At 33.6% G+C, this 27,367-nt stretch overlaps 3 protein-coding genes across 21 annotated transcripts; all 3 read right to left on the bottom strand.

Annotated features, from left to right (window-relative positions):
• Nucleotides 1-1,107: 1,107 nt before the first annotated feature.
• LOC123909031 (protein OSB1, mitochondrial-like) lies at nucleotides 1,108-6,967 on the bottom strand. Its single transcript, XM_045959806.1, has 4 exons — nucleotides 6,427-6,967; nucleotides 6,208-6,298; nucleotides 5,730-5,839; nucleotides 1,108-1,598 (listed from the first exon to the last, which is right to left on the bottom strand). The coding sequence occupies exons 1-4, from the start codon at nucleotides 6,913-6,915 to the stop codon at nucleotides 1,410-1,412; spliced, it is 879 nt and encodes a 292-aa protein (XP_045815762.1). The 5' UTR covers nucleotides 6,916-6,967; the 3' UTR covers nucleotides 1,108-1,409.
• A 1,661-nt stretch (nucleotides 6,968-8,628) lies between these two features.
• On the bottom strand, nucleotides 8,629-12,735 carry LOC123909018 (transcription factor UNE12-like). Of its 2 annotated transcripts, none has more exons than XM_045959796.1 (6): nucleotides 12,028-12,735; nucleotides 10,719-10,838; nucleotides 10,515-10,580; nucleotides 10,058-10,123; nucleotides 9,357-9,434; nucleotides 8,629-9,282 (listed from the first exon to the last, which is right to left on the bottom strand). In XM_045959796.1, exons 1-6 carry the CDS (start codon nucleotides 12,325-12,327, stop codon nucleotides 9,052-9,054), a joined length of 861 nt encoding a protein of 286 aa, XP_045815752.1. In that variant the 5' UTR covers nucleotides 12,328-12,735; the 3' UTR covers nucleotides 8,629-9,051. The 2 variants fall into 2 exon arrangements, with proteins under 2 accessions (XP_045815752.1, XP_045815743.1); XM_045959787.1 differs by having other exon boundaries at nucleotides 10,719-10,847; nucleotides 12,028-12,625.
• A 1,605-nt stretch (nucleotides 12,736-14,340) lies between these two features.
• On the bottom strand, nucleotides 14,341-25,577 carry LOC123921092 (sec-independent protein translocase protein TatB-like). Of its 18 annotated transcripts, none has more exons than XM_045973549.1 (12): nucleotides 25,412-25,567; nucleotides 21,696-21,913; nucleotides 20,299-20,360; nucleotides 18,757-18,843; nucleotides 17,244-17,355; nucleotides 16,697-16,785; nucleotides 16,474-16,595; nucleotides 15,955-16,087; nucleotides 15,782-15,843; nucleotides 15,495-15,690; nucleotides 14,884-14,995; nucleotides 14,341-14,735 (listed from the first exon to the last, which is right to left on the bottom strand). In XM_045973549.1, the coding sequence occupies exons 6-11, from the start codon at nucleotides 16,755-16,757 to the stop codon at nucleotides 14,892-14,894; spliced, it is 678 nt and encodes a 225-aa protein (XP_045829505.1). In that variant the 5' UTR covers nucleotides 16,758-16,785; nucleotides 17,244-17,355; nucleotides 18,757-18,843; nucleotides 20,299-20,360; nucleotides 21,696-21,913; nucleotides 25,412-25,567; the 3' UTR covers nucleotides 14,341-14,735; nucleotides 14,884-14,891. The 18 variants fall into 18 exon arrangements, with proteins under 18 accessions (XP_045829505.1, XP_045829490.1, XP_045829475.1 ...); XM_045973534.1 differs by having other exon boundaries at nucleotides 16,697-16,782; nucleotides 25,412-25,566; XM_045973519.1 differs by lacking the exon at nucleotides 21,696-21,913 and having other exon boundaries at nucleotides 16,697-16,782; nucleotides 17,788-18,843; nucleotides 25,412-25,568.
• Between the last annotated feature and the right edge of the window lie 1,790 nt (nucleotides 25,578-27,367).

Here is a 27,367-nt window from a genome sequence, read left to right as displayed (position 1 = left end):
TAGTTAAGTTTATATATTTTACATTTTTACATTTAAATTTTAAAAGATTTATGTATATTTGTATTGTATCCGTATTTATCTGGAATTCTTAGATGAAGTTGATCAAGCCTTTAGTGTAATCCTTCCTCGTGTCGTGGATCAACAAAAATAATTTAATTTATAATATAAATTGAGAAAAAAGAATATGCCCTAACAGTGTAAAATTATTTTACATTGTCAACCAATTTTAACCATTTTTTCCGCCATTAACTTTTATTAACTCATATGTTTTTATTAAATAAAAAAAAAAACTAGAGGTAGTAAAAATACACTTTCTCAACACTGTATAATGCGCCCAACCAAGAGTAAGATCGTCAAGACAATCCCCATATGCCTTTACGAATATATAAAAAATTATTTTATAAAAAGCTTTACAATTTACTAATTACAAAGCTAAAATGAACAAAATTTAATCTAAAATTTATATTACCTCAATAATTAATAAATAAATTGACTTTATTATTAATCAAAAAATAAGTATTAAACAAAATTGATTACATTATTAATTTAATAAACAAATTTGTCTTCTAAAATGTATTTAACATAACATTAAAACAAAAGTAATTTCACTAAAATATTTTTATGGAGCTTCATCATTAAATTCGCCTTAGACCTAATGTGTCGGGCTGACCCCGAAAATGGTGGGACATCAAATTGTTGCTCAGGGGTTGTAGTGGGGCAGACTCCAAACTGTGACAGTTCATATTAACTAGAGAGTATATACAATACAACGGTAGGTATAGGCATGGAATGGTTACGTCTCAAGTTCATCTATCTAAAAGTAGAACAAGATACATGAATCCTTATCCCAGAAATTTGCTTTAATTGCTTATGTTTTGTTCCTTATGAATCTGTCATTTCCATGACATAGACATTTGATTAAGATCTATCAGAGATATTTTTATGCAGCATGTTAACATATACTCCCCCAGGTCTCAAATAAGCAAAGATTCATTTTTCAAGTTCACTGAATAACTAATCAATAATATAGACCAGATACATCAGTTATTTAATGAACCTGAAGAAAAAAAAAATGTGTTTATATATAAGATAGGAGGGAATATCATATATGGCATGTGTGCTATCCTCAAATTTAGTTATTACTTTGCCTAACTTTCACCAATTCTGCTCATATACCTAATTTAAAATCTTCTGAGTTATACAGTACAGAGACTTCAGTAAAATACTATTATCTGTTACATAGGCAAAAATCTAATTCTAAACGTGAAACACTTAACATATCACCAGAGACTATAAACAAAATTTAATATACGTAGAACCAAAATTTACTGGCAAAATGAAAACTGCACAAAGAAGTTTCCAAGTCGAGTGAAATAGAATATTACGTTGGGTGCGGTTTGGCGTAGTTTTTAGAAAGACAGCATTTCATTTGTGCTCACCATATCTACTGGCATCCTAGTGGTTTCACTGGTATAAGTCCCCATTCTCATGTCTAATATTTCCAGTTGGGATTTGACCCATGGTGGACTTGATCTGCCATCGATCCACAGAGCTTCTCCGGTATCTTTGTGCTTAAAATCAGGACCTTTGGGGTTCCTCTGCAAAGTTTTCAGAAATGTTTGTGAAGATACAACACATTAGAATTCATAAAAACTACTCATACAATGAAATGGAGGATGCAACTTGTAAACAAAATCTTATTATTCATCGGTGCTCAACAAATGAGTTAGACATGGTTATTAAATCATGCAGATAGTTCTCCATGTTACACCAAGAAAAGAAACTCAAGGTAACAATAGTATTGTATAAAAATGAAGTAATCAAGATATCGTTTTGCTCAAATAATTGAATTTTTATTTATATATTGACCTGGATCCATAAAAAATAATCACCGACTAAATATAATGCAAAATATTGCAATTGTTTCCTTCACTGTTGTGCAGACACCTAATTCTTGATGGCAAAGGTAACAAGGTGCAATTAAATTATTGACAATGATGTCAAGAAGAAAATCGTAAAAATCTTGTTCAGAAAAGAAAATCATTTGGATAAGGTTGGCTTGGTGGCTAGGTGAAGTGAAAATCTTGTTCCAACATAATATTAGCAAGAGTAATGCTAAAGGATGAGGCCTAAATAATAGGCCTCATAGGACACGCCTCAGAAGAAAAAGGCGGAATCAACCGATCCCTCACCCCTATGGAGACATTATTGAACACAGACTCACTAACGCAATCTTTTAAACACACTCATCTATTATCCAGTTTTTCAAATTCATTGCCGCTTAACCTATTAAACAAGTTGGACTATCTTTTATTTTTATTTCTATAGTCATTTGTCACCGCTAACCTCGGTCAGCACCACTACCCACAGTCTAGCGTTATCCTTCACCAAGAGTGTTAAATCAGAATAACATCACCATCCGTATCTTAGCCAACATAATATAATGGAGTTGAGGAGACTGAGAAAAGGATTGTAAAATTATGTTAAGTTGTTATTATTTCTGCTGGAAAACATGATGTCCAAAGAAATTCAGATCTTTGGCTATGAACAAAACCCCATTGTTCCAAGTTCCAACTGTGGAGATGAACAGAGGTTGTGAGATCTGCGTCTACAAGTGATAAATTTTCATCCATACATCTTTAAGAAAAAGATTGAGTTTGGCAATGTTCTTAAAATGAAAGAGACAACATATATTGGAATGGAAGTTTTCAAAAAATAAAAGCATTACTACCACCCATGGTTGTTAAACCCAATCCACCATGTCGGAGCGGATCAAAGATCGGAAGAAACACCGGAGCGGTGGCATCGCCAAGGAAGAGCGTGAAAACGTGATCGCAGCGATCTTCCACACTTCATTTCGATCCGTTATGCAACGTTTAGACGCGTTTCGCTCCGACCCGAACCAAAATGCACAGCCCCGACCCGAAAACGAACCGCTTCAACTCAGAAACTCCTTGTTTTGCAGCAAAATTGAGATATGCATTCTTCACTTGGGGAATCGGTGGGTTTTAATTGAAATACATTGAGCCTTGCATTCCCTCTCTCCCTAATTCACTCAACAGCATCCTAATTCCATTAATTATTCATAATCATTCAATTATATTCCCTAAATCAATTTTTTCTAAAAATTCTCTTAATCTCTGAATTTTTTTCATCTATTGACAAACCAGTTCCAAAAAAATTTCAACTATTCTCACCATTTCAATCATGTCTTCATCCATTCCTGTTGGTGCTTCCTCGTCTGCTAAATTTAACATGTAGCTCATCCGGGTGCGAGAGAAACTGGAGTGCCTTTGAGATGGAAAATTTCTTTAAAATTCCTGTTGTGTTTCCCCATTTGCTAAGTTTACCATGTAGCTCATCTTGGTGCGAGAGAAACTGGAGTGTCTTTGAGATGGTAAGTTTCTTTAAAATTTTAGTTTTGAAAATAGCCTACACTTTTTAAATAATAATGGAGTTTCTTTAAACTTTGTATATATTAGGTCCACACTCCACACAAAGAGGAGGAATAAGTTGAAGAAAAAACAATGAATGATGTTGTGTTTGTAATGAGCAAATTCCAAGGTAGCCAAGAAGAAAAAAACTAGAAAGATTGTAGATGTCTTTGACGACATTGATTTGGGCAATGAATGGATTGGTGAAGATGAAGGTTCAATTGACACTGAAATTTTGGATTTCACTCTTCATTGTGGGCTTCTTCTTCCAAATCCTCACTTATAGTGAAATTCAAAATTTCACAGTCAATCTTCAACAATCCATTCATTGTTCGAATCAATGTTAAGACTATAATCTATAATCTTTCTAGTTTTTTTCTTCTTCGGTAACTTAGAATTGGTCATTACAAACACAGCATCATTCATTGTTTTTTGCTTCAACCTATTCCTCCTCTTTGTGTAAGATGTGGACCTAATATATCCAAGTTTAAAGAAACTCCATTACTATTTGAAAAGTGTAGGCTATTTTCAAAACTAAAATTTTAAAGAAACTTACCATCTCAAAGGCACTCCAGTTACTCTCGCACTCTCGCACCCAAATGAGCTACATGTTAAACTTAGCAAATGAGGAAGCACCAACAGGAATGGATGAAGACATGATTGAAAATTGAAAGGGTGAGAATAGTTGAAGAATTTTCGGAACTGATTTGTGAATAGTTGAATAGATGAGAATAATTCATAGAGATGAAAAGAATTTATAGAAGAGATGAATTTAGGGAATAGAATTGAATGATTGTGAATAATTAATGGAATTAAGATGTAGTTGAGTGAATTAGGGAGATAGGGAATGCAAGGCTCAATGCATGGCAGCCACTGTTGAAGATGAATTTGAAATCAATAATCTTGATGATGAGTTTGAAGGAGATGAAGATGGTATGGAAGACATTGGATTTGGATTTGATGAGAATGTCTTGAAGGACTTTTCTATGTTCTAGATTTTAAGTTTAAGAGTCTAAGGGCTTGTTTGAATTACTTTGGCTTTTCAGTTTTGAAAACTTGTTTTAAAAAACTGTTTCTGAAAACCAAAACATCTTTTGACTGTTTCAGTTTTTTAGATTTTAAAACTGGAAAATAAAAAATAGTTTTTAAAAACAGTTTTGAGAAACAAGTCTACCAAACACGTTTTTTATTTTTAAATTTTAAAAAACCAAAAAACAGTTTTTGAAAACCATTTTAAACATGCCCTAAGTTATTTTTTTATGTTCTAGTTTTAAAGTTTAAGATTAAGGGTCTGTTTGAAACAATTTTGGTTTTTAGTTTTTAAAATGTGTTTTATAAAAGTATTTTAGAAAACTGTTTTTAAGAAGAGAAAAGCAAAACTTCTTGAACTTGTTTTACTTTTTTAGTTTTAAAAACTGATACACAGAAGTCAGTTATTGAAAACACTTTTGTAAAACTGGATTACCAATTTTAAAAACTAAAAAACTGTTTTTGAGAAGGGAATCAAACATGCCCCAAGTTTTTTATGTTTTGGTTATGTTCAAGATTAATGAAGTTTTTATGTTTTGGTTATGTTTAATATTAATGAAGTTTTTATGTTCTGATTATGTTTTAAAAAATTTGTGGGATCTTACGATCCTTGTTATGATCCTACAAATCTACGCTTTTTCTATACCCCAACGATATTTAGCGGGATGCTGATTTTGACAACCATGCTAACACCACCACATGTTCATATCCAAGATGAAGGGTATTTGGATATGGGGATGATAATTTGTTTTGAAAATAGGTGATGAGTGACCACGATTCAATTCCAAAAGAATGAAAAAGAAGAAGGAAAAAAAAAAGTGTTAAAGGTAAATAATCGGTAGCAGGTAAGGGATTAGAAAAATGGTTTGGCTTAGGGAGAGAATCATCTCTTCTCTAAGGAGCTTAGCTCCGGTAGGAGTAGATTCTACTGTAATTTCCTTTTTTCATAAATAATACATTCCATTGTTAAGTATATTTTGTGCTATTTTATCCATTGATTTTTGGGTTCTTATCAAAAAAATAAAATGGAGGAAATCACCGAAAGGCAAGTTTAAAGAGTGTGGTTGATGTCATAGACGTTTGAGAGGAAATAATTCCAAATACAATCGCATGTTAGCAATAATCAATAGGCACACAACATAGAACTTGTAAGTTGAAACAATCACTTAAAGACACCCAAACATCATGTACCCAAAAAAAAAAGACACCCAAACATTACAAATAAATATGCAACTTTTCTTATTTGACAAAAATAGTTAACATTACCTTGTTCTTCCTATTGTCCCACCACTCCCCTGGGTTAGCAAAAAATGCTTGCCATAATTCCACCACAGAACTTCCAGCACTATAATTTCCAGCATTACTCACTTTTTTACCTGAAACAATAACAGAAAAATACTCAAAATTATTTGGTAAAAAGCAAAACCCAGATGAAGCTCATACTACATTCCACTTAGGGTCTGCTTGAATTGGCTTATTTGAGTTTACCTACTTACAATACAAAACTACTTGCGAGACGTTTGAGAGAGCTTTTGTAGATAGCTAGTTGTAACATGTCTAAAAGTTGTTTTCAGCTTATTTCCATAAGCTCTCCAGGATACTCCGTTTCAGAAAATAAGTTACAACTTAAATGAGATAGTTTGACTTTACTTTATCTTTTGTTAAATAGCTTATACATAAGGACTTATATGATAAAGGCTTGATTAAGCTTGTTATCCAAACAGGGCCTTGGTATATAACTTACCTCCATCAGACGCCACAAAATTGAAGTCTTGATCATATGAGGTGACCGGCGAATCACTCCTATGAATGAAATTCAGCTGCTGAGCAACAACCTGAACAAAAATCCAAAACACATTGACATTCAATTTAGTCAAAAACCTTTCTCTGTATAAATGAAATTTCAAATGAATGTAAAATTTCAGAATCAAAACAAACACAAGTGAAGTGACAAAACAAAAACCTTATAGTAAGTTTGTTGTTTTCCATCAACAGAATCAACAGTGTCAGTAACAAGCCGACCAGAAACATGAATTTGTTGACCTTGCTGAACATGCTGAGAAGCAACAAGAGCAAGTTCATCCCAGAATGTCAAATTAATCCATGACATTTGGGTAGCGTTTTTCTTGACAGAGAGGCGAGTCCAAGCAACGACTTTACCGGACGGAAGGTGTTTGATTTCGACGGGGTTAGCGACAAAACCGATTAAATTGACAGAGTTACAGAGGTCCTTATTCCATTGAATTTCAGTGGGTTTAGGGTAAGTTCCATTGGTGATGGAATTGGAACACCTCACTTTTAGGTTCAAGTTGAAATTTCTAGGGGTTGCTTTGGAAGAGAGTGTTGTGGAAGATGGGAGTTTGAATTTGGGGATGAAATTAGGGTTTTGGGGGAAGATGGTGAGGTTTCTCAAGCTTGTTGATGAAAATGAAACTGCCCGCTCAAACGCCATTTGCCGCGTGTTGTGTTCTGCTCTTTGCTGTTTCACTCTCTTGAAGATAATTTCAGTTGGGCTTTGGCCCATTTATATTCACAACTCTTGTGGAGATTTTTTTTTCGGTCCTCTCACGCGCTCTCTGAATTTTCAAAAATATCGAGTTTTAGAATTTTTCTGCTCGATGCATTTTACATGTTCAAGTCTTAGAACTCAAGTACCTTCCATACATATGTGAAAGATTTTACACGCTCAAGTTCTGGAGCATGTAATTTATACGTTCTAATTTTTAAAACTCGAACGCCTCCTATACATATCTCGAATTTCAAAATTTTATATGTTCAAGTTCTATTTTATTTTATTTTTTGACAAACTCAAGTTTTAAAATTTGAAATCTATTTTTACCGAGATAATCCTAGTTCTATCATCGGGATTAATGCAAAATTTTAGAAACAATGTAATTTTCAATTTTAGATATTGTTTGGCTTCAATTATAGATATCTGAAACAAACAACTTATCAAAACTGAATTATTTCAACAAAAATATGTTTTAAGTTCTATAACATGAGCATGTAAAATCCTAAAATTTCATATATGTATAGGAGGTTGTCGAGTTCTACAACTTTTTTTTTTTTTTGACATTTGCCACCTTTCATTTTTCCCGATAGAAAATGAAAGTAATTTTCGAGTTCTACAACTTGGATGTATGAATTACTTGTTCGAGTTCTAGAACTTGAACGTGTAAAAACTTAACATTTCATATATGTATATGATGCGTTCAAGTTCTAGAACTTGAAAGTGTAAATTACATGCTAGAGTTATAGAACTTGAACCTAAGGTAATAATAAGGTCCGATTCACTAGAAGGAGGAGGAAACAAGGTACTGTATTTCTTTTTATGGTAAATTGTTATGTTAGTTTTTTTATACATATTACCGAAATTTAAACTTGAACCTCAAACTCCTTTAACTCAACAAATTCAATCGGTTGAACTATCCATTCAACCCCAAGAAAATAAGGTAACTGAAAAGCGATTAGTAGAATTCACAGTAAACTAAAAGAAAATAAAATCACAGTAAACAATAACATACATCTGCTTACATAGAAGACAAACATAAGGACCTCTTCCATAGATTTCCAAATTAGATACTTTTTATCACTTACCAACATACTGTATAATATTTATATAATACAGTGATCAAGTTCAAATTGATAATAAATTTCACCAAAAATTAAACTGTTTGGAACCGAGTTTAATTCTTGAATGGAAAATTTCCTAGTCAGATTTTCTTTACTTTTTAACCGAACTCTAAATTTCTTTTATAAAAATATATTTTTTTTAAAAATAAAAAATTATATTGCTTATCAAGATGGAAAAGTAATAAAAATGACCACTCTCCTCCACTCCAATCCAATAGTCAACAGACAAGCCACATCATTCTGACAATATAACATACTCTTGCATATTTTTCTATTCATATGATCACATCCATATCGCACACGAGTTTTTAAGCAAGGTTTCTGTCACTTGAGTTGAGAGTCAATACTCAAGAATTAGGCTATAGCTTGTTGATGTGAATTGGGGTTAGGAGAGCACATTACTTGTTATTCCATCTCTCCTTCCATTATAGAAAGAAGTCAAATTACTTTTTTGAAATAAACTCACGCTCACACACAAACCTCAAAAAAACAAAAAGCATCATCATTTTCTTCTGGACTTGCAACACCAGCATTCTTAAAGCAACCATTATCCATTGCACTTAACCTCTAGAGTTACATCACTATTGAAAATATGGACACCACCCTAACCTTTTACAAGGTCCCACATCCCACTACAAAAAACTAAAAACCCCACGATCAAAGCACTTACATCACCTTCCACTAACCTCCATCATTTTTTATACAAAAAGGAAAAGCATATCAAATGAATTTTGACATGCTTTTTCCCTTTACAAGAAAATTTTCATAGACTAGATAGGGTCTGCTTGCATTTTTTAGGTATTGACAATCAACCTTGTATTGACAAAAGCTGAAACAACTGCGAAAAAGAAAAGACTATGGCATCCTACTTTGAATGAAACTTGATGCAAATCAATGACTAAAATTAAGGAGGTTAGGGACCACTATGGTGCGCCATGCATCACCGGAGCTATGTCTATGGAGGAGGAGTAGTTTCAGGCTTAACTATACTGGAGTTGTCTGACGGTTGTGATTGGTATATTGCTGATGCCAGTGAGATAGGCATGATGCAGAGTGCCTTTGATTGAAGAAACTGCATCGCAGCCCCTACATTTTCTTCCATGAGCTTAGCTACTTGCTTTTCTGTGCCATCATTAGACCACTTTTCCCAAGCTGGTTGGTTTCTCCCACTCTCACTTCCTTCTTCCTGATCAATACTAAATTTGATAAATTGTTTGGAGAGAGAAACAAAATCATGCCAGTGACAGTTTGAATAATTACCTCGACTGACGATAATGGGATGTCAGTGACCAGTGGCGCCACTGCACCGGCTCCACCCAATCTACTCATGCTCAAAACCTGAAAGATAGATGAATTAACAATCATTGGAAATCTTCAGCATTTTTAGTTTCATGTTGCTGACAAAAATTTACATTTTGATCCAATAAAGAGCCTTGTTTTCACTTTCATATACGAACAGCAATATGCATGTACTCCATATATGTGTCAACAGAAATACTGAAACTGTTGACTTTTTTTGTTGAAAACTATAAATTGGTTTTACTATTCACACATTGGAAATTATATGTATTACTGGTGAAAGACAATTGAATCCACAGCTAAAGACCCTTGGGCATTGGATAGTTGGATATTATTGGTTAGTTAAAGTAGCAATAATATCGCACGAAAATAGTATCATTTGGTTGTATTTGATATTCACCGGTCATCGGGAATAAAATCCAGTGGCTAATGGGCCCCATACCAAAGTGGCATCTCAGGCTCATAATTACCAGTTGAATCCCAACAAAATAATGATTACTAAGGGACCAAGGGTGAGAGGTCAAAAGGCAAAGGTAAACAGGCTTAACAGAATAAACAACAAATCCCATTCAAGCTAACATTAATCATAAATTTAGACCTGATAAGGATAGAAATCAAACAAAATCAAATGTGAAATCCATGAAGATCTCAAAAGCATTAACCTTCACTTGAAGCCTTAAGAATTTGACATAATCCACAATTTCATCCAGCATCGCAGCTCGATCTGTCTGAAAAAAGTACAAATACACATAGTATTAGAAACAAGAAAGATTATACAGGAGAGCACCAAGAGAAGTATATCCAGATTTTGTGCACGCCTAATCAGAATATATGCAGATTTTGCCCTGTTCTTTTAACCTATAAATGGTTTAAGCTCTGACCACCAAGTATGCAATGAACAATGTCTACCAAGATTCCATCAAATAACCAATGCCTAACAAGACAAATCAGTCAAAACACCCCTCAAAGCTCTATTTTCAGCACTGTTTTTGTTTACAGCAGTAATTAACAAGCTGTAGTAAATTTTGGGTGCCCAACCAGGGGATCTTTTCTCACTTCAGAAGAGTAAACATATAGTATTTCAATAAAATAAAATGTAGGAGAAGTCACATATGATACCTTGTTGACACTGGGAACAAGTTCTTGCAAAGCCCTGATTCTTTCGGCTATTCTCTCTCTGCGCAACTGTTATTAAATGGCAAAATGAAGAGTAAAGAACTTTTAGCATATCAAGGAATTAGCAAAGTGATTGTATCCTCATTAAATGATAAGGATTGTTAACAAGCAGAAATTCCGTATTTTTGAAAGGATTCGAGAGCCCACCCTTTCAGCTATGCTGTGTGGATCTGTAGCCTGTCCTCTTCTTGCCCGCACTCTAGGACGCATTGCTGGTGGATGTGGAGCAGTAGGAACTGTAGTAGGCATGGGTTGCCCATGAAAAGTCTGCAAAAACTTTATATATCATAAAGACAGAAAAAGAAAAAAAAAAATATGCTCATGGCCAACAACACTTTTCCATTTCCTACCAAAGGCAGAAAGGTAAAAAAGGTAAAAATTAATAAAGAACCTTGCAAAAGGCAAGCATTTATTATAGATTAGTCGAAACCAAGTAAATATGTATTATGTATCCAGTGTATTTTAAGGTATTAAAAAATTCCAGGAAAAAAATTGACCCTAAGTACTGATGCCGAGGTTTAAAATGGCCTAATTTCTGCTATATCATCACATTCTGAAATGTTCATATAACTCATGAAAAAACTTTCAACTATTATGATCAAAAGATCAGGCCAATCCCACAAACTCCGTAATATCTAATCATACTTCATCATCTTTAAGTTGAATTGCAATCAATCTAAAGATCATACTCCAAGTCAAGTGCTACCAGGACGATCCATCCACAAAAACCAATAACTGATGTTATGGCAAGTTGGCATGAACAAAAGCAAGCCCAAATAGTTTGTTACTAATCCATGCAGCTGAATTGAAGAATGTCATTTCGTATATATAATTATCAGCAAACAAAGTACCATTCCTACTTACTGCTAGTGTGTTCCTCCCATTAAAGTCCAAAATGTTTTCTAACTAATTTGCATTATGTAAGCTACTTCCAATTGAGCTAGCATAAATGATCAACCCCTCACCAAAAATTAATGGAAGGGAGCATAAAGAAACTAGCAAATCATCAGTTACATTTATAAAAAAAAACAAAAACACAACAAGGTTATAAAGATGTTGTCGAAAATACAGCGCGGCCGCGGTTAAGGCCCTATCAACTGCATTTGAGGATTGCGGCTGCAACTATTACCGCAAACACTATTTAAATCCCTTGATAACACACCAAAACCAAACCCATATTTTTTTTTGTTAACTCTCTGGTTCTAGAGGAAGGAGGTAATCTAGAGTAATGACCAAGAATTGTTCCCTTGAGCAATCAAACTCGGATTGTCCAGAACGATTCGTAATGAAAAGAGCTCATTGATCAAACCAAACCCACTTTAGCTTAAACATGATCACATCCAAAAAAAATAAATTATAAATAAACAAAATTAGTTTGATAAAAATATAATTAATGCAGTTTTGTTAATAATGAGAGAAAAATAACTAGAAAAATGAAAGGTTTATTTTAAGTTACATTCTTAGGTCTGGTATCAACAACATCCTCCCGGAAACGCTTCCCACTCCCGGAAGCATCATCGGGCTTCAAGAACCCTCCTCCTTTGCCTTGGTCCAAACTCAGGCCCAAATGGTAAACCGGCGCATGAAATCCACCTCCGGCGCCAAGATGAGTGGCTGCTTCGCCGGAGTTGAGCTGCAGCATCATCGGAGCAGCTAAGGAAGAAGTGTCAGTACCATCAGCGGAGGTGAAATTCGGGAGGCCGAGAATTTGTTCGAGGAAATCGTCGGCGGGAGTATCGGAAGGGTGATTCGACATGACTCGGTTTGGACTCGGCTGAGTTTGATCAACGAGTTGTGGAGAAAATAGAATTATGAAATTCTACTACTACTACTACATGAAGAAGCAGAGAAGAGAGATTTTTAGTTTTGTGAGTTAAGGGTTTGTTTGGTTAATGGTTAATTAAATGTTTTTGTGTTTGTTGGTTTCTTCTCTGCTTATTTTCTACTCGGTCATCACTCATCAGTTGAAAATGGTGAGAGTTCAGACTAAGAAGACACAAGAGAGGGGTTTTGGCTTTTATTATTATTCTGGTTAAATTAAATAGAGCTCCACTTTTTAACAAAAAAGGGACTTTATATATTTTTATAATTTGCAGCTACAACCAACTTTTTGCATTTTCTAGCAAACGACCTCTGCGTTTGGGTTGCCCCATCCAATTACGACTCTTCACTTTTTTTTTCCTACATGTCTTAAATACTTAATCATTCTACGATTTTTTTTTCTTTTCTATCATCGGTTTAATCTGATTTGGAGCTCAGTTCTGGCATTAAGTGGTTCTAACTTCCTTCTGATTATAGTTGCGGGGGATCGAACTGTAGTCATCGCTATTATGTTCAACGTCAATCACCATTGAACCAACTATCGATTGGTTAAATCATTCGACTATTGTATGAAATAAAATGAAATTTTTTTGAGTTAAATAGTTTAGTGGTTAGAATTTAAATTTTTTTTTTACTTATAGAATTTGAAGTTTTTAGAGATTCTTAATTGAATAATGTTTTCAGAGACGCAATGAAAAATATTATTATTAATATAATAATATTGGCCCTTGACCCATAAAATATATAATAATATGGCCATCTAAAAAAATTAATAAATAGATGAAGATAATATAGGAGAAAAAGATTTTGTATATTATAAAATACATTTTTATATATACTTGTGTTGAACTGGACTTCCATCTCTCAAAACACGTAGCAGCAGTATTAAATATTAATAATTGTATTGTATGTATAAGAGTTTTTTTTTTGTTTTATAATGTATGTAGAAGAGTTTTATCCTCCCAATAGAATTTTTTGTTTTTATACATAAGAAAAATATATATAATTTTTTTTATCAAGTAGACTCATAGCTAAAATTTCTCCTTTGAGATGAATTAGTAGAGTATTTAGAAGTCCACAAATCCTAGTTCAACTGACAGAAATGCCAAAATTGCTAGTGTCCGGATGTCATAATTGGGGTTCGAACCCCGATTATTCCACTTTGTGTGTGTAATTTTTCAATGACTTTGTCATTTCGTCTATCAACCAAAAAAAGTAGAGCATCCAAAATTTGAACTCCGACCATTTGCATATAACAATATGCCTACCGGTTAATTAATAATTAAAAATATATTTAATAATTAAAAATACTACTTCAGTATCTTTTTATAAAATTTCCTTTATAATTTTCACATTTGTTAAAGAAATAGTAAATTTAACTATGTCTTATCATATTTTAAGATAATTAGTGGTTTATTTGAGAAAAAATAATCAATGTATCTAAAAATTTGAAATGGAACTTTTTAAGGAAAAAAAAAGAAGAAAAGAAATGGAACTTAAGTTCAGGGACACATTTGTTTTTCTTCTCAAATTGAGTTTATAATTAAGAAAGAGCCAACACAATTTATATTCGGGAACAATTTCTTTCTCCAAAGAAGCATTTATAAATATCAATTTTAAAACAACCCGTTGACTTTCTTTTGTATTAACCCTTTAATTTCAATGGAAAAGAGGTCATCTTAAATTGAAGTACATGCAAGATAAATAAGTAAAATTTGAGAAAATATTATTTTTGACGAGAAATAAAATTCCAGAACTCTCAAGAGTAGATTACGTTGGTTGATGTTTTTGGTTTACAATGTTGACAATGAGGATTGAACCTATGATCTCATGCATACTACTTAAATCTCTTATTATTGACGTTTGATAATAGGTTAATAATAACTTCTTTCAATGAGAAGTCCTATATAATCACAAGTATTTGGGCACACATTTACAAAAATATATATTAATTATTATAATAAAAATATACCTTACTTTTTTTTCTTTCTTTTTCTATCTTTTTATGTGTAAATGTGTCTAAACAAAGTGACACAGTAGTGAATTCAGGTCCAAAGAGAATCACTACACTTCATTAACAATCAATGATGCAATAAAAGGGTGAGCTTGATACCAACACGGGCACAAGATGTGAAATGTTTCACCTTAGTAATAGGCTATGAGCTACAATGTTCACTAGTTGCCAAACAACACTTACTTGGAAAAGAAACTAAAGCTTCATAGCAAGAATGACACTAATTGGTGTCTCGATTATAAACCATGGTTTCAAGCATAGGTGTCGATTGAAGATCTAGTAACTTAAAATAGTTGAAGACTTGAAGCACAAACACTCCTTTAGATTTTCTGTTCCAGAGAAAAAGAACCGGTAACTTATAAAGAAAAGAAAATGCATCAACCAATACCTTGAAAATAAAAATATACACTAAATATGTATCATTGTCAATCTACAAATGCTAACATCTAGAAAAGTTAAGGTATTATATAGGATTACCATATCAATCATATTTGATTTTGGGGCTGTGAAAAGAATTCCTTTGCATTATGAGCTACCTCTGCCTCCAAAATTGCTTCATGAACTATGTCAGATCCTTTCACATCAGCTCCTAATACAACCAAAGCTTGTTTCAAATCAGATATCATTATAAACAAACAAAATATCATATCAATAATATGCATTACACCTAGGACTTGTTACTCAATCAGTGACAGAAAAGACATAAAGCTAATGTGCATTTAGTAATAAATAAAGAGAATAAGGAATTATGCCAAATGAGCCACAGCATAAACAATAATTGAAGTTCAAGCAAAAAACCTTTACTTCTAGACCTTATGACTAACCAAATATAGTCCAAAAATAAATAATCATACATGACGAACAAAGTCAGATCTAAAATATCTTTGTATGTTTATTTTAGTGCCTGTACATATGCATGTATTGAAAGACATAGAAGGGAAACCATAAACATCACAAGATCATAAAACATAGAGAAACTGTGAATATAAGAAAGGCGGGTAAAAATCTTTATAACATAGTATGCAACACTGGTATCATACAATCATGACAAGGCATACCAACTACACAACACAAATTATTATTATTACCCCCACGATTTGGTAAGAGTCCGGTATTTTCAGCGGAAACTGGCATGACAATAAGCTGCAGACCATCTTTAATCTTCTCAACTTCAGTGCTACTTGCCAATGAACCATTCTTTATGGCAGGGGCCTCTGCCAATCTGGCATAAGTAGTTGCTTGCCTTTGCATATTGAATGAGTTGGAAGGCAATGGAGTTGAATCCTAGATATAATAATAGATATGTAAGAAAACACAATTCCTAGAAAAAAACATACTATATAATCATCTCAGGTAGTATATCTGGTCAATAAACCTTGGTAAAAGAGGATATTGAGGTATTCACCCCAGCAACTTCTGGTTTCCTGTTGTCTGTTTCTGCAACAGCAGACAATAACATGGTTATACAAAATCTTGGCAACTGTATCGGTAAAATAATAGGATTCTATGATGTTTCAAATTAAAACGTGCATAAGTTGCAAACAATACCATTTGAGATAGGTGCCTGGTCAAGATTGTTAAGGCTCCGAGTTAAAGGGCCAGGACTTATGATTGATATACTTCGAATTTCGTGACGAATAGCATCTAGTTGTGCCATTGTGTCCTGAAGTTCTTTATGAACCTAAAAGACAAAGTATGTAGGCAATCAGAACCTTTTTTTTTTATAATGGAAAGACTTTACCATGTTTTAGTATAGATAGGCAATCCTTGATGTTATTATGTCCCTAACTTTTAAATTCTTGATGTTATTGTCTATCAAATTCAAAGTGAATCATATGTAGTTAGGACTCCAAAGTTGCCCCCAATAATCATCATCATTTAGAAATACCAGGAACTTTTTTCATGGTTATATTTTCCCAATTTTTTAGCTAGAAACCAAATGTAACACGATAGAAATTAATAGTAGGACTCACTCTATAAATAATAGTAGGACTCACTCTATAAAAAGTAAAAGACATAATGAAACAAACCAATTTGAATTAAGTTTGATCGAAGAAAGGGAAATACCTGGCGAGCTTGAGATTGCTGCATAACAGAATCTAACTGTCCACGGGCCAATTGTACATATCCAACAGCCCTCCCAGCTAGCCTCCCTGCTGTTCTGGATATGATTGGCAAATCCTTTGGACCTATTAAACATCAATTTTGCAGATAAACAATTTACACTGTTACTATTATTTTATTAAATCTTCCATATGATAAACAGAAGTAAAAAATAGCATGAACCAACCAATTAGAGCAGCAGTGGCTCCCAGCAAAAGAAATACTTCACCATATGAAAATCCCAGCATTGTTCAGTCTTCTTGAGTGAAATTTCTGCTGGAGTCACAACTCACGAGTAAGCAAATTGTATACGTAGGAATTCAATTCTGATCAATTTTCTTGAGAGTCAAATATTAGCTGGAATAAGATCAGGCCCTATTTGAAAGTTCTCATCTCATTTTCTTGTATCATCTAATTTGCAAAGTGATTTGCATGTCAACTTGAATATATTGCCCACTGATTTAACGGAAAATTAGAAAGAAAAGGAAAATATAAAACTAGTACAGTTTCTCCTTATAGGATAATAAGACATTCATGTTCAGCGCTTCTTTAACAGTCATGAATGTTCATTACAATTAACTTCTATATGAATATATTATGCAAAGCAATCTCTGAATTTAAGCTAAAAAAAAGTAAATAATTATTTTCCTCTCGGACTTGAACTCTCAAAATTTTGAAGACAAAAGACTCTCATTCTATATGCCTCTTTTCAATTAAAGCAACAAATAATCCACCTGAGCACTGGTTATGATCCCCACACTTCAGTCCCTTGAATTTCAGATAAAGTACCGTAACAGCAAATTTTGACTAGCTGTAGTAGGTGCAGGTCCTGCTAACTCAAATTTTCTGCATAATATAAATAAGAAATGTGCCCGAACAGCCATATACTCACTTTCAAAGTCCAGCATCAATTAACAGAACAATTTCAATCATAATAGTTTCAATTGGACGAATTAGGGAGAGAGATAGTGAATTAGGGAGAGAGATAGTTACTAAGTCTTCAAAATAACTTGGGTTATTAATATTCTACTTTACTAGTGAGCTTATCTCCTTAAGTTGTCTTACGTTTCAGAATTTGTAACACTAGTTTAATAAATTGGGTATGCATACACCATTAACAACAACTCACCAATTAATCTTGTCCAAACACTATCATCGATTTATCCAATCTTTCTCTTCCAAGCTCCACTTCATGGTTTCTAAACTATCCTTCAACTTTACCCTAATAATCAATTCAGCCCCAAAACTATAAATTTAATCTTAATTAAAGGCACTCACTTGCTTAAGGAAGGCGATGAAGGATTTGGTGAAGGCACAACTTGCATGCAATACTTGGTGAATAGATGATGATGATTAAAGCCCTCCCTTGGTGATGAGACGAAGCTTTGCATGAGGTGAGATTGTGAGAAAGAAACAAGGAGAAGGATCTGTTTCTTTTTCCCTAATTGTGAATTAAACATTATGGAGTATAAGGTTTTCCTTAGTACAAAAGTCTAAATTGCCCTCTCCTTATTTGGTTTATCTCCATTCTATCCTAAATGAAATTTATACCTATCTATATCTACTAGCGGCCGCCTGTGTGTGTGATTTGCGTTTTCTATTCTATTAATGTAAATAAATTGTAAACAATGGTTTATTATAAGTTTGATTTTTATTTAAACTAATTTGTGCATTTTCAGGTTCCCTCAAAATAAAAATTGTAAGTAATAATATCTATGATTGCGATCATGAGAGAACATGAAAGGATTGTAAATTCATATATATGAGTAATGAGTGCAATATACAAAAGAAAGAGAAAATTTTATCACATGTATATGAGCTAGAGAAATGCACATAGTGCACAGAATATATATGATCTACTTAATTATATATATGGGTAATTCGACTTAATTCTACTCGCTTTTACTCTAGAGAATGCACATAGATAACAATTTTAAGTTTTTTTTTTAATAAAATTATTAAATCTAACTTAAAGTTGTGATTCATATTGTTTTGTTGCCCAAGGAATCTCCAAATCAGACACAAAAAACTAATTATTGGAGAACAATAAGTTATATAGAGACGTTGAATTAAATTAAATGTAAAAAATCATTCAACAATTTATGCAATTTTGTAGCATATGATCATCAGATGCTTCAATATGTAGTACAAAAAAATAAAAATGAAACGCTTTCGATCCAAATAAAATTCATTGCAAACAAAATTAACAAACCAATAACATGAAAAGTTTAGCACAATATTCAAAACCTTGAAGGGATTTCTCCTCCTTCTCCTCGCGCTTTATTCCATCTACTTCATGCTTGTTCTTTTATTCATATTTGGACTTAATTTAAACTGCAAAGTCACCACAAAAGTAAGAAACTTAGTAGTTGATTCAATGGTGTTGAAGTTGATTATTATGATGTGAACACATGTTAGTTATTCAGCATTCAAGATATCCTATGAAAATGAAACCTTGTGAATTTATACCCAAGTAACAGCCAATTAATTACCACTACACAAAACTGCAAGTTAGAAAACATGGGACATGAATCTTGTCAAAAGTGCTAATAATAAAAAAAAATGAAGAAACAGGAAAGGAAAATATTAAAAACATGAGAACATCTATTGCCAATGGTATCACTCAAGTAATTTGTGCATTCGAATTGAGTGAAATGTAAATAAATAACTTGGTCGAAATGTTCCAAATTTGAATACGTCAAGAGAGAAGCATATATGAAAGACACAAAGAGACATGGATTCACGCTTTCATATATCAGCAATTCTGCAAATTATTTTTTTACTTGAAAGAACCCTAGGAATGAAAATCTTGAGGAACTGTCATAAGCTATTGCATCTCAATCTCTCTCATAATATTCTTGATGGAGAATTGAATGTGACTGGATTAACAACCTTGCAGATGCTTGATTTGTCCTTGAATAGATTTCATGGAGAAATTGGTTTGTTGAATTTCCCTTCCATGTGTGTAAATTTGGTGACTTTGAATATCTCAGGTAATAACTTAACTGGTGAGATTGGTAATAGTTTTGATCAATGTTCAAATTTGAAGTATTTGGATTTGAGTACCAACCAGTTGAGTGGAGGTATATGGAATGGATTTGCAAGGCTTACCCAGTTTTCTGTTGCTGAGAATCAACTCAATGGAAACATTTCATATGAAGCGTTTCCGTTGGATTGAACTTGTTGAATTAGACCTTTCTCACAATGGATTTGTTGGTGAGGCACCAAAGGAAGTTGCTAATTGCAAGAATCTAACCATGTTGAATCTTTCAAGCAACAATTTTACCGGTGTTATCCCTATTGAAATGGGGTCTATTTCAAGGCTTAAAGGATTGTACTTGGGAGGAAACAACTTTTCAAGAGATATTCCTGAGACCCTTTTGAATTTGACTAATTTGGTTTTCTTGGATTTGAGCAGAAATAAATTTGGTGGTGACATAAAAAAGATATTTGGGAGATTTCAACAGGTGAGATTTCATCTATTGCACTCCAATTCTTACACTGGAGGGTTAAGATCATCTGGAATTTTTACATTGCCGAATATTACGCGGATAGACCTAAGCGTCAACAACTTTTCAGGTCCATTACCTGTTGAAATCTCTCCTATGCAAAGTCTAAAACTTCTAATGTTATCATATAACCAGTTCAATGGACTAAAAATCCTACCTTTCTCTATCTCTATACATATGAATTAGAAAACTAACCAAAACATGACTAAAACATAAAAACAATGTTGACCCATTACAGCAAAATTGACTAAAAACATAATCATAGGAAACAAAAACTTACAGAATCTACGAGAAATTTGGTGTTCTGATCAAATTAACCACACGATGAACAACTTCAATAACCTGCATAAATTGATGAAAATATGAATTAAAAAAAAAAATATATATATATATATATATATATAATACCCAAAATTGAAAAGAGAATAAAGTACCAAATTTGAAACCCCTTTCCCATTCTCAGAAAATGAAGAGTCACACAATATACCTTTGATTGAAGGAAATAGAAGAAAAGGTCCGTAGAAAAAATGTGAAAGTAGAAAGTGATATAAGGAAAGAAAGAAATGTGAATTTGAAATGGAAGAGTGGGTTTGGTAGTTTTAGGTAGTTTTAGTGTTTATACGTGTTGCAAAAAGGGTAGAATTGTCAAAGAAAAATCCAGCCCAAAAAGGGTAAAATAGGAATTATTAAAAATCCACACCAAATTGGAGTATCCTATTTATAATATGTATAGATATAGATACTATATATAAAGAGGATACATGAGTTTTGGTGTGGACTTTTCATAATACCAACAATACCCTTGATTTTTTTTAGTAGCAATAAAAATCTTTTATTAACAAACTCACCATAACATAAGGCATATCTTTTTTAATTGGACATAAGTTAGACACAGGCAGGCGCGGAACGCGCTTGCTTGGCCCGCTAGTATATATAAAGAGGATACAAAAACAGTTGGTGTGGACTTTTCGTAATACCAACAATACCCTTGATTTTATTATTTTTAGCAGAAAAATTATTTTATTAACAAACTAACAATAACAAAAGGCATTCCCAGCTCAGCTCACTCCAGCCCTCTCAACAAGGTTTGGAAGAAGATTTGGTCTCTTCCTACTGTCCTTAGACACAAAGTGTTTCTTTGGAGGCATATGCACAGAGCTATTCCGGTGAGAAGTGAACTCAACAAACGTGGGGTTCAGTGCCAAATCATGTCCTATGTGTATGGAAAAAGAAGAAACCATTAACCATGTGTTTATGCAGTGTCGTCATGCTACTAAAATATGGTTTGGCTCCAAACTTGGCATAAGGTTTGATGTCAGACATGTGGATTTTACAGAGTGGCTGGGGTACGCTATAACCCAGCTTAATGAGGATGATTTGAGTTATGTAGCCGCTATTTTATACAACATATGGTTCGCTCGAAATCAAATGGTTTTCAATTTTCATAACATTGGGGAAGACAAGGTTATTAATAACGCAGCTATAAGCTTACAGGAGTATAAGAAAGCAAACATGGATGAGCTAAGCACAAATTGTACAAATTCTAAGTGTGCTTCTAAGAGGAACAAGCAAAATCAACATAATTATAACGGCAATCGTCGACAGCAGAACATGACAACTACCACTCATTGGAAAAAACCTAATACAGGGATAATCAAAATTAATTGTGATGCAAACCTGGCGTGTGAAGGAAGATGGGGTTTGGGAGCTGTTTGCCGTAACTCTGACGGGGAGCTTGTCGCGGCTGCAACGTGGGTGTTCTGACCCAGCTTTGGCTGAAGCTTGTGCCCTCTATAATGCAGTGATTTTGGCGCGTGATTGTTGCTTCCGTTATGTTGAATTTGAGAGTGACAATAGTTCTATCATTGCTTTGGTGAAAGAGGGGAATGGGAACCCTAGATCGTATTTAGGTGATTTCATTAGGGGAATTCACCGTAATAACTAATAAAGTTGTTTTTAGGACTTGCACTTTTAGGTAGGGGTCTTGCAATGTTGTTTGGTTCGGTTTTAAGCATAAAAGTCATTCTAACCGTGAGATAAAAATGCATGCGACTCGGTTTGGTCCACCAAACCAAACTAGACCAAACCAAACCAATACGATTTGGATTGATTCGGTTGGTGTGGTTTACAGCATAACGTTTCAGTACCGAATAATTTTAAACATTCAAAAAAAACTTTGAAGTTCCAAAATAAGATTGTAGTACCAATAAAAATTGTTTATCCAAAATAACATTATAGTATCTTACAATTTTAAATATCAAAAAAAAAAAAAAAACTTAGAATTTCCAAAATAACATCACAGTACCGATAAAAGTTGTTTATCTAAAATAACATTACAGTAAAAAAATAAAAACAACTTGAATTTCCATTAATTTGGTCGACTGACTTGGTAATTGGGCTATGTAGTATGGACCACTTTATCAAGTGGTGGTCCATGGTGGACTAGTCATGAATAACATTATGACGAATACGAGTTTTACAAAATTCACCGTTGGATTGAAAGTTTATATCATATAGATCATCCATGAAAAAATTTAGAAAAATTGAAAATTATTTGATATGTTATTGAGACTCATCAAGATTAACGGTTTATTAAATACCATAAATTTTTATTAACAAACTCACCATAACATAAGGCATGTCTTTTTTTTATATAAGTTTAGATAATAGAAAATATGGATCACACAGACAGGCACGGAACGCGCCCTGTCTGGCCGCTAGTAATAAATAATAATAATAATATAACTCCTACAATTAATTTATTAAAGTCCTAAACTTGAGGTATTACAGATAACATCATGTTGAGGGTGAGTGTAGTTATATTTGGAAAACTTATGAGCTTCCCAAAGCGGGTCACATGCTTTGGCGTATGTGTATAGCGTGTTGAATAATGCTAGCAACACACTCTTTAACAAACACACTCCAACACACTTTCTTTTATTGGTTGAAATTCACATGGGTCCCATAAAAAAATGTGGACCCATATAACTTTTATGGGACCCATATAAATTTTAACCAATAGAAGAAAGTGTGTTAGAGTGTGTTTGTTAAAGAGTGTGTTGCTAGCACTCCTCTAGGGTGTTTTCCCGACTCGCAATAGATTTGCTACAGACACATGTATGTTGACTGCCCAGCTCAATGTCCTTTGTGTGTTGATGGTAATGAAGATGAAACACATGCATTTTTCGACTGCCCAGAGGCCAGAGGTTAGAAGCTGCTGATGCTGCAGGCCTTGCATCTGATTTGATCAGCAAGGCAGCAAGGTCACAACAGAGAGGGGGGGGGGCAAATTTTACCGGTACCCAGTGCGTTTCGTGGAGGGAGAAAGTTTCGCCGATGGCCGTCGCGTTTTAGAGACGGAGAGGAGAGTTACTGGGTTTGATCAAGCAAGAAAACCCGAACCCAAGAGACCCACCCGAACCCAAACCCAAGTCAACGGGCGAAACCCGATTTGACTGGGTTTGGGTTCGGGTGACACCCGATAATATGGGTGTGGGTTTGGTATCAGTCAAACCCACACCCGAAACCCATACACCCACCCGAAATATTTTATAATTACCTTAATTACCTCATAGTCTCCCTCAATTTCCTTGGAAGACCTTAAATTTTAGTTGTAATTGAATTTCTTGAAAATCTATGTAGTAATTTCTTGAAAGTCTATGTTTGAATTTCCTTGGAAGATCTTAATTTTAGTTGTAATTTAATTCAAAGTCTATGTTGGAATTTAATTTCTTAAATTTGCAAATTATTTTCAAATGTACTACGGGTTTGGGTTTGGGTGGAAAAAACCCGAACCCAATGGGTGTGGGCGTGGGTGTTGTTTTGCCACCCGAACAGCCTTTGGGTTTGGGTGATGATTTCGGGTGTGGGTTTGGTAAGTGTCAAACCCGCACCCGTGGGCACCCGTTGCCATCCCTAAGCAAGAGAAAGAAAGCTTCGCCATTGCCGGTGAGACAAGAGAGGGGGGGAGAAAGCTTCACCGGCAGTGGCGGAGCCGGGACCTTGGGCCAGGGGGTGCAAACTATTTAACCTAAAAAAAAAAATTACAAACATTTATTAATTTAAATTCCACAAGCACAAGATGTACACATGAGATATTACACTCAATCTAAATCCTCATTACAAAAGGAATACAACCAAACTAACACTGAACCAAATCAGAACATACATAAGAAACACCCATAAGGCAAGCAGCATAGTTATGCAGGAAGTGACATAATTATCTCCTATAAGACAAGCAAAATAAAAAGAGACACGTGATACAGAACTTTTAAGAAAACAAATTAGCCACTATCATTTGTGATCATCAATCTCATTCTCTTGTACGTCTAACTCCCTAAGAGACCTACATTCATTAATACACAAGTCATATGGAAAGTCAAGAAGATATTCTTAACATGTTGCAGGCAATTCTCAATCAGTGGAACATATTTCTCAACACCATTTCCCCTAACCCCACATATATCATAGACAAACAAGATTATCTGGAGGTGCATATTTTAACAGCTAAAACTGCTCATTATAAAGAATTCACATCTTGATAATAAATTGAAGAGTTTTCAATCAAGCTCTCGTTATACTTTTTAAGATACTATTGAAGACTAGTATGTCCACAAAACAAGACATGAGGTAAAATTTAAGTCTGAAATCATTCAACCACCTTGCTGAACTAATTATACTCATTCTCTAGAGAACACAAGCCAACAATTAACTTGCAAATATAAAAAAATTGAAATTTTGATAGTACAAGAAGACAGAGACAACGCCAATCAGAATGCATATGAGGAGATTATGGAGATTGAAACATTCTAAAATGCACAAAAAATTAGCCATTCTTCAAAGATCAATGCACAAACAACAACAATAACAAACAACAATGCACTAGATTATGGAGATTGTAACATTTTACAATGCACTAACAATCACATAACCCCCCAATTTTAAACATATATCAAAAACCCTAACAATGACATCACAACACAGCTATATTACTGATAATCTCAAATGCATAACTAATCAACTAATTTATCATAATTACAGTCATACAAAAAATCCTAAATCACAACTTAAAACCATTCCTTTACTTTTTTATTTTTGCCAATCTAAAACCATTGAAACAGAGTAAATAAATTTGAAAGGTACAATTTTTCTTTTAGAAGTTATTACTATCAATTTTCAATCCATTGATAACCCATTTTTGCATGTAAATGCAATGGTATAGGTGAAAATAATCAAGCTGACATCAATTGAGAAGGATTTGGATTTAGTCTAACTCCAGAAGAAAAATTGAATAATTTAAACATCAAAATGAACCTAATTTCATAAGGAACTTGCAGCAGATTCACAATCCAAAAAAAATCGCAGAATCATGAATTGGTAACTCGAAAACTTACCTTTCAAATTGAGTTTCAGAAGCGTAGATGGAGATGAACGCGACGGATATTTGAGCGGTGGAGAATGACAACGGCGGTTTAGGCGACGGCGACGGAGACGGCAGCTTGAGGTTTTTGGTGTGAATTAACGAGGAAGGAGATGGAGGCAACCGTAAGGTTTTTGGATTGTATTGAAAATTTAATTTATTGTAAGGGTATTTTAGTCAATCTGGGTGTAATCAGATTTTTTTGGGTGTGATTAAAAAAAATCATTATGTTTTATTTTTGGACAGAAAAAAAAAATCATTATGTTTTTTGTTTATTTTATAAGTTTTGATTTTCGTCCTCGTGGATAAAAACTCTTTTGGTTTTAGTGCTGGTGGATAAAACTTTGACATTTTATTGACATTTTCTTAAACATAAACATAATATCAATTTATATAAATTTAAAATCATATATAGATATTGATCAAAAAAAAAATCATATATAGATATAATATAGATATTTTGAACATTAATATGTCAAAATTTTGCTAATTAGGGACTAAAAACAAACGATTTTTTTGTATGGATGAAAACAAGTGATTTTATTTTACGGGGACAAAAATCAAAACTCGCTATAAAAGTATGAACTGAAAATATATTTTACCCTAAAATAAAACTCGAAAATACAGTTAATAGTCCTAAAATTTGTCATCCTAATTAGAGTATGAGCGACCATATTTGTTTGACGCTTAACAAACTCTACGTCAAAGTTGAGAACTAATAATTAAAGGTGTTCACGGTTCGGTTTGGATCGATTTTGAGTAAACAATTCATCCGATTCAAAGTTAAAACTACAAGCGGTTCGGTTTGGTCTTGAACGGCTACTTAAAACAATCCCGTCAAATTTTGTGTTGTGTAATTTGAATTGGTTCTTGGATATTCAAATTACAAATTCTAATTTTTTTTATTAAATATTAACATTATAAAAATACGGTAAAATAATATATTTTATGTAAACATATCCTCTTCATCGGAAATGGATCGTGTTCGAGATTCAATCCGCAATCAAATCCTAGAGTACAAGCAAATAATAAATTAGAGTTGTAATAATATTTTAGTACTATAATATTGCACTTTATTTTTATTTTTTTGTAAACATGAGGGCATAAGCCCAAGAGGAGAAAAGGTAAGAGGATCAGGAGAGGAAACTCTCATTCTTATCGGCTTGATAAATATCTCCGAGATGAGAAGGACGATCATCAAAAACTATTAACTCATGATCTAGAGAGCACCCTAGATTGGCCAAAGCATCGACACACTTATTCGTCTCCCTATAAGAATGTGATATTACAACACACCAGTCGAGATCCAACATCCTCCAAATTTGTTTCGCTAGCGCCACGCCTGAGCAGCTCCGTAATCTTCTCGCTTCCACTACTTGCACCACTGATTGTGAATCAATATGCAGTTCCACTTTCTGAAATCCCAATCTTCGCACATATTTAAGCTCTTATAATACACCCCAAAACTTTGCTACAAAAGCACTACATAATCCAACTCCTTTCGCAAATCCACCTAGCCATTCTCCTTCACAACCTCGAATCACCCCCCCCCCCCCCCCCCCCCCCCCCACAACAAGCAGCTTTTTTCTCTTTATATGCACCATATGTGTTCAATCTGACGAATATTGCACTTTAAATTTTATTGTATATTTGTAATTTTTATTTGAATACTTGTTTAGTATTATGCTAATTTAATTTATGTTTTAACAAGTATTGTAATGATGTGTTATTTTTATTTATGACCATTTTGGTAATTATACATAGGGGTGGGCATGGTTCGGTTTTGGAAGAAAATCGAACCGAACCAAATTATTTTCAAAATTCATAGTAACTGAATCAAATTGAACTGTTTGTCTTTTGAACTGAACTGAACCGAACTGTTAAAGTGGTTCGGTTTTATGGTTTTGAACCAAACCATAACTATTTTTTC

Source organism: Trifolium pratense, linkage group LG1 (genome assembly GCF_020283565.1).
Source record: "Trifolium pratense cultivar HEN17-A07 linkage group LG1, ARS_RC_1.1, whole genome shotgun sequence".
NCBI classification, from domain to species: Eukaryota; Viridiplantae; Streptophyta; class Magnoliopsida; order Fabales; family Fabaceae; genus Trifolium; species Trifolium pratense.
Note: the sequence above shows the minus strand (reverse complement) of the source record. Positions and strands in the feature narration are given on the sequence as shown.

Excerpts from the sequence above, each read along its gene's own strand:
- LOC123909031 (XM_045959806.1), bottom strand. The coding sequence starts at position 6,915 with ATGGCGTTTGAGCGGGCAGTTTCATTTTCATCAACAAGCTTGAGAAAC. Across the intron at positions 6,299-6,426 it reads AACAACAAACTTACTATAAG|GTTGTTGCTCAGCAGCTGAA; the intron begins GTTTTTGTTTTG and ends ATTTTTGTTCAG. Across the intron at positions 1,599-5,729 it reads GGGACAATAGGAAGAACAAG|AGGAACCCCAAAGGTCCTGA; the intron begins GTAATGTTAACT and ends AAAACTTTGCAG.
- LOC123909018 (XM_045959787.1), bottom strand. The coding sequence starts at position 12,327 with ATGTCGAATCACCCTTCCGATACTCCCGCCGACGATTTCCTCGAACAA. Across the intron at positions 10,124-10,514 it reads TTGTTCCCAGTGTCAACAAG|ACAGATCGAGCTGCGATGCT; the intron begins GTATCATATGTG and ends TACTTTTTTCAG. Across the intron at positions 9,435-10,057 it reads TCTTAAGGCTTCAAGTGAAG|GTTTTGAGCATGAGTAGATT; the intron begins GTTAATGCTTTT and ends TCTATCTTTCAG.
- LOC123921092 (XM_045973489.1), bottom strand. The coding sequence starts at position 16,757 with ATGCTGGGATTTTCATATGGTGAAGTATTTCTTTTGCTGGGAGCCACT. Across the intron at positions 16,596-16,696 it reads AGCCACTGCTGCTCTAATTG|GTCCAAAGGATTTGCCAATC; the intron begins GTTGGTTCATGC and ends GATGTTTAATAG. Across the intron at positions 16,088-16,473 it reads AGCAATCTCAAGCTCGCCAG|GTTCATAAAGAACTTCAGGA; the intron begins GTATTTCCCTTT and ends TTTGTCTTTTAG.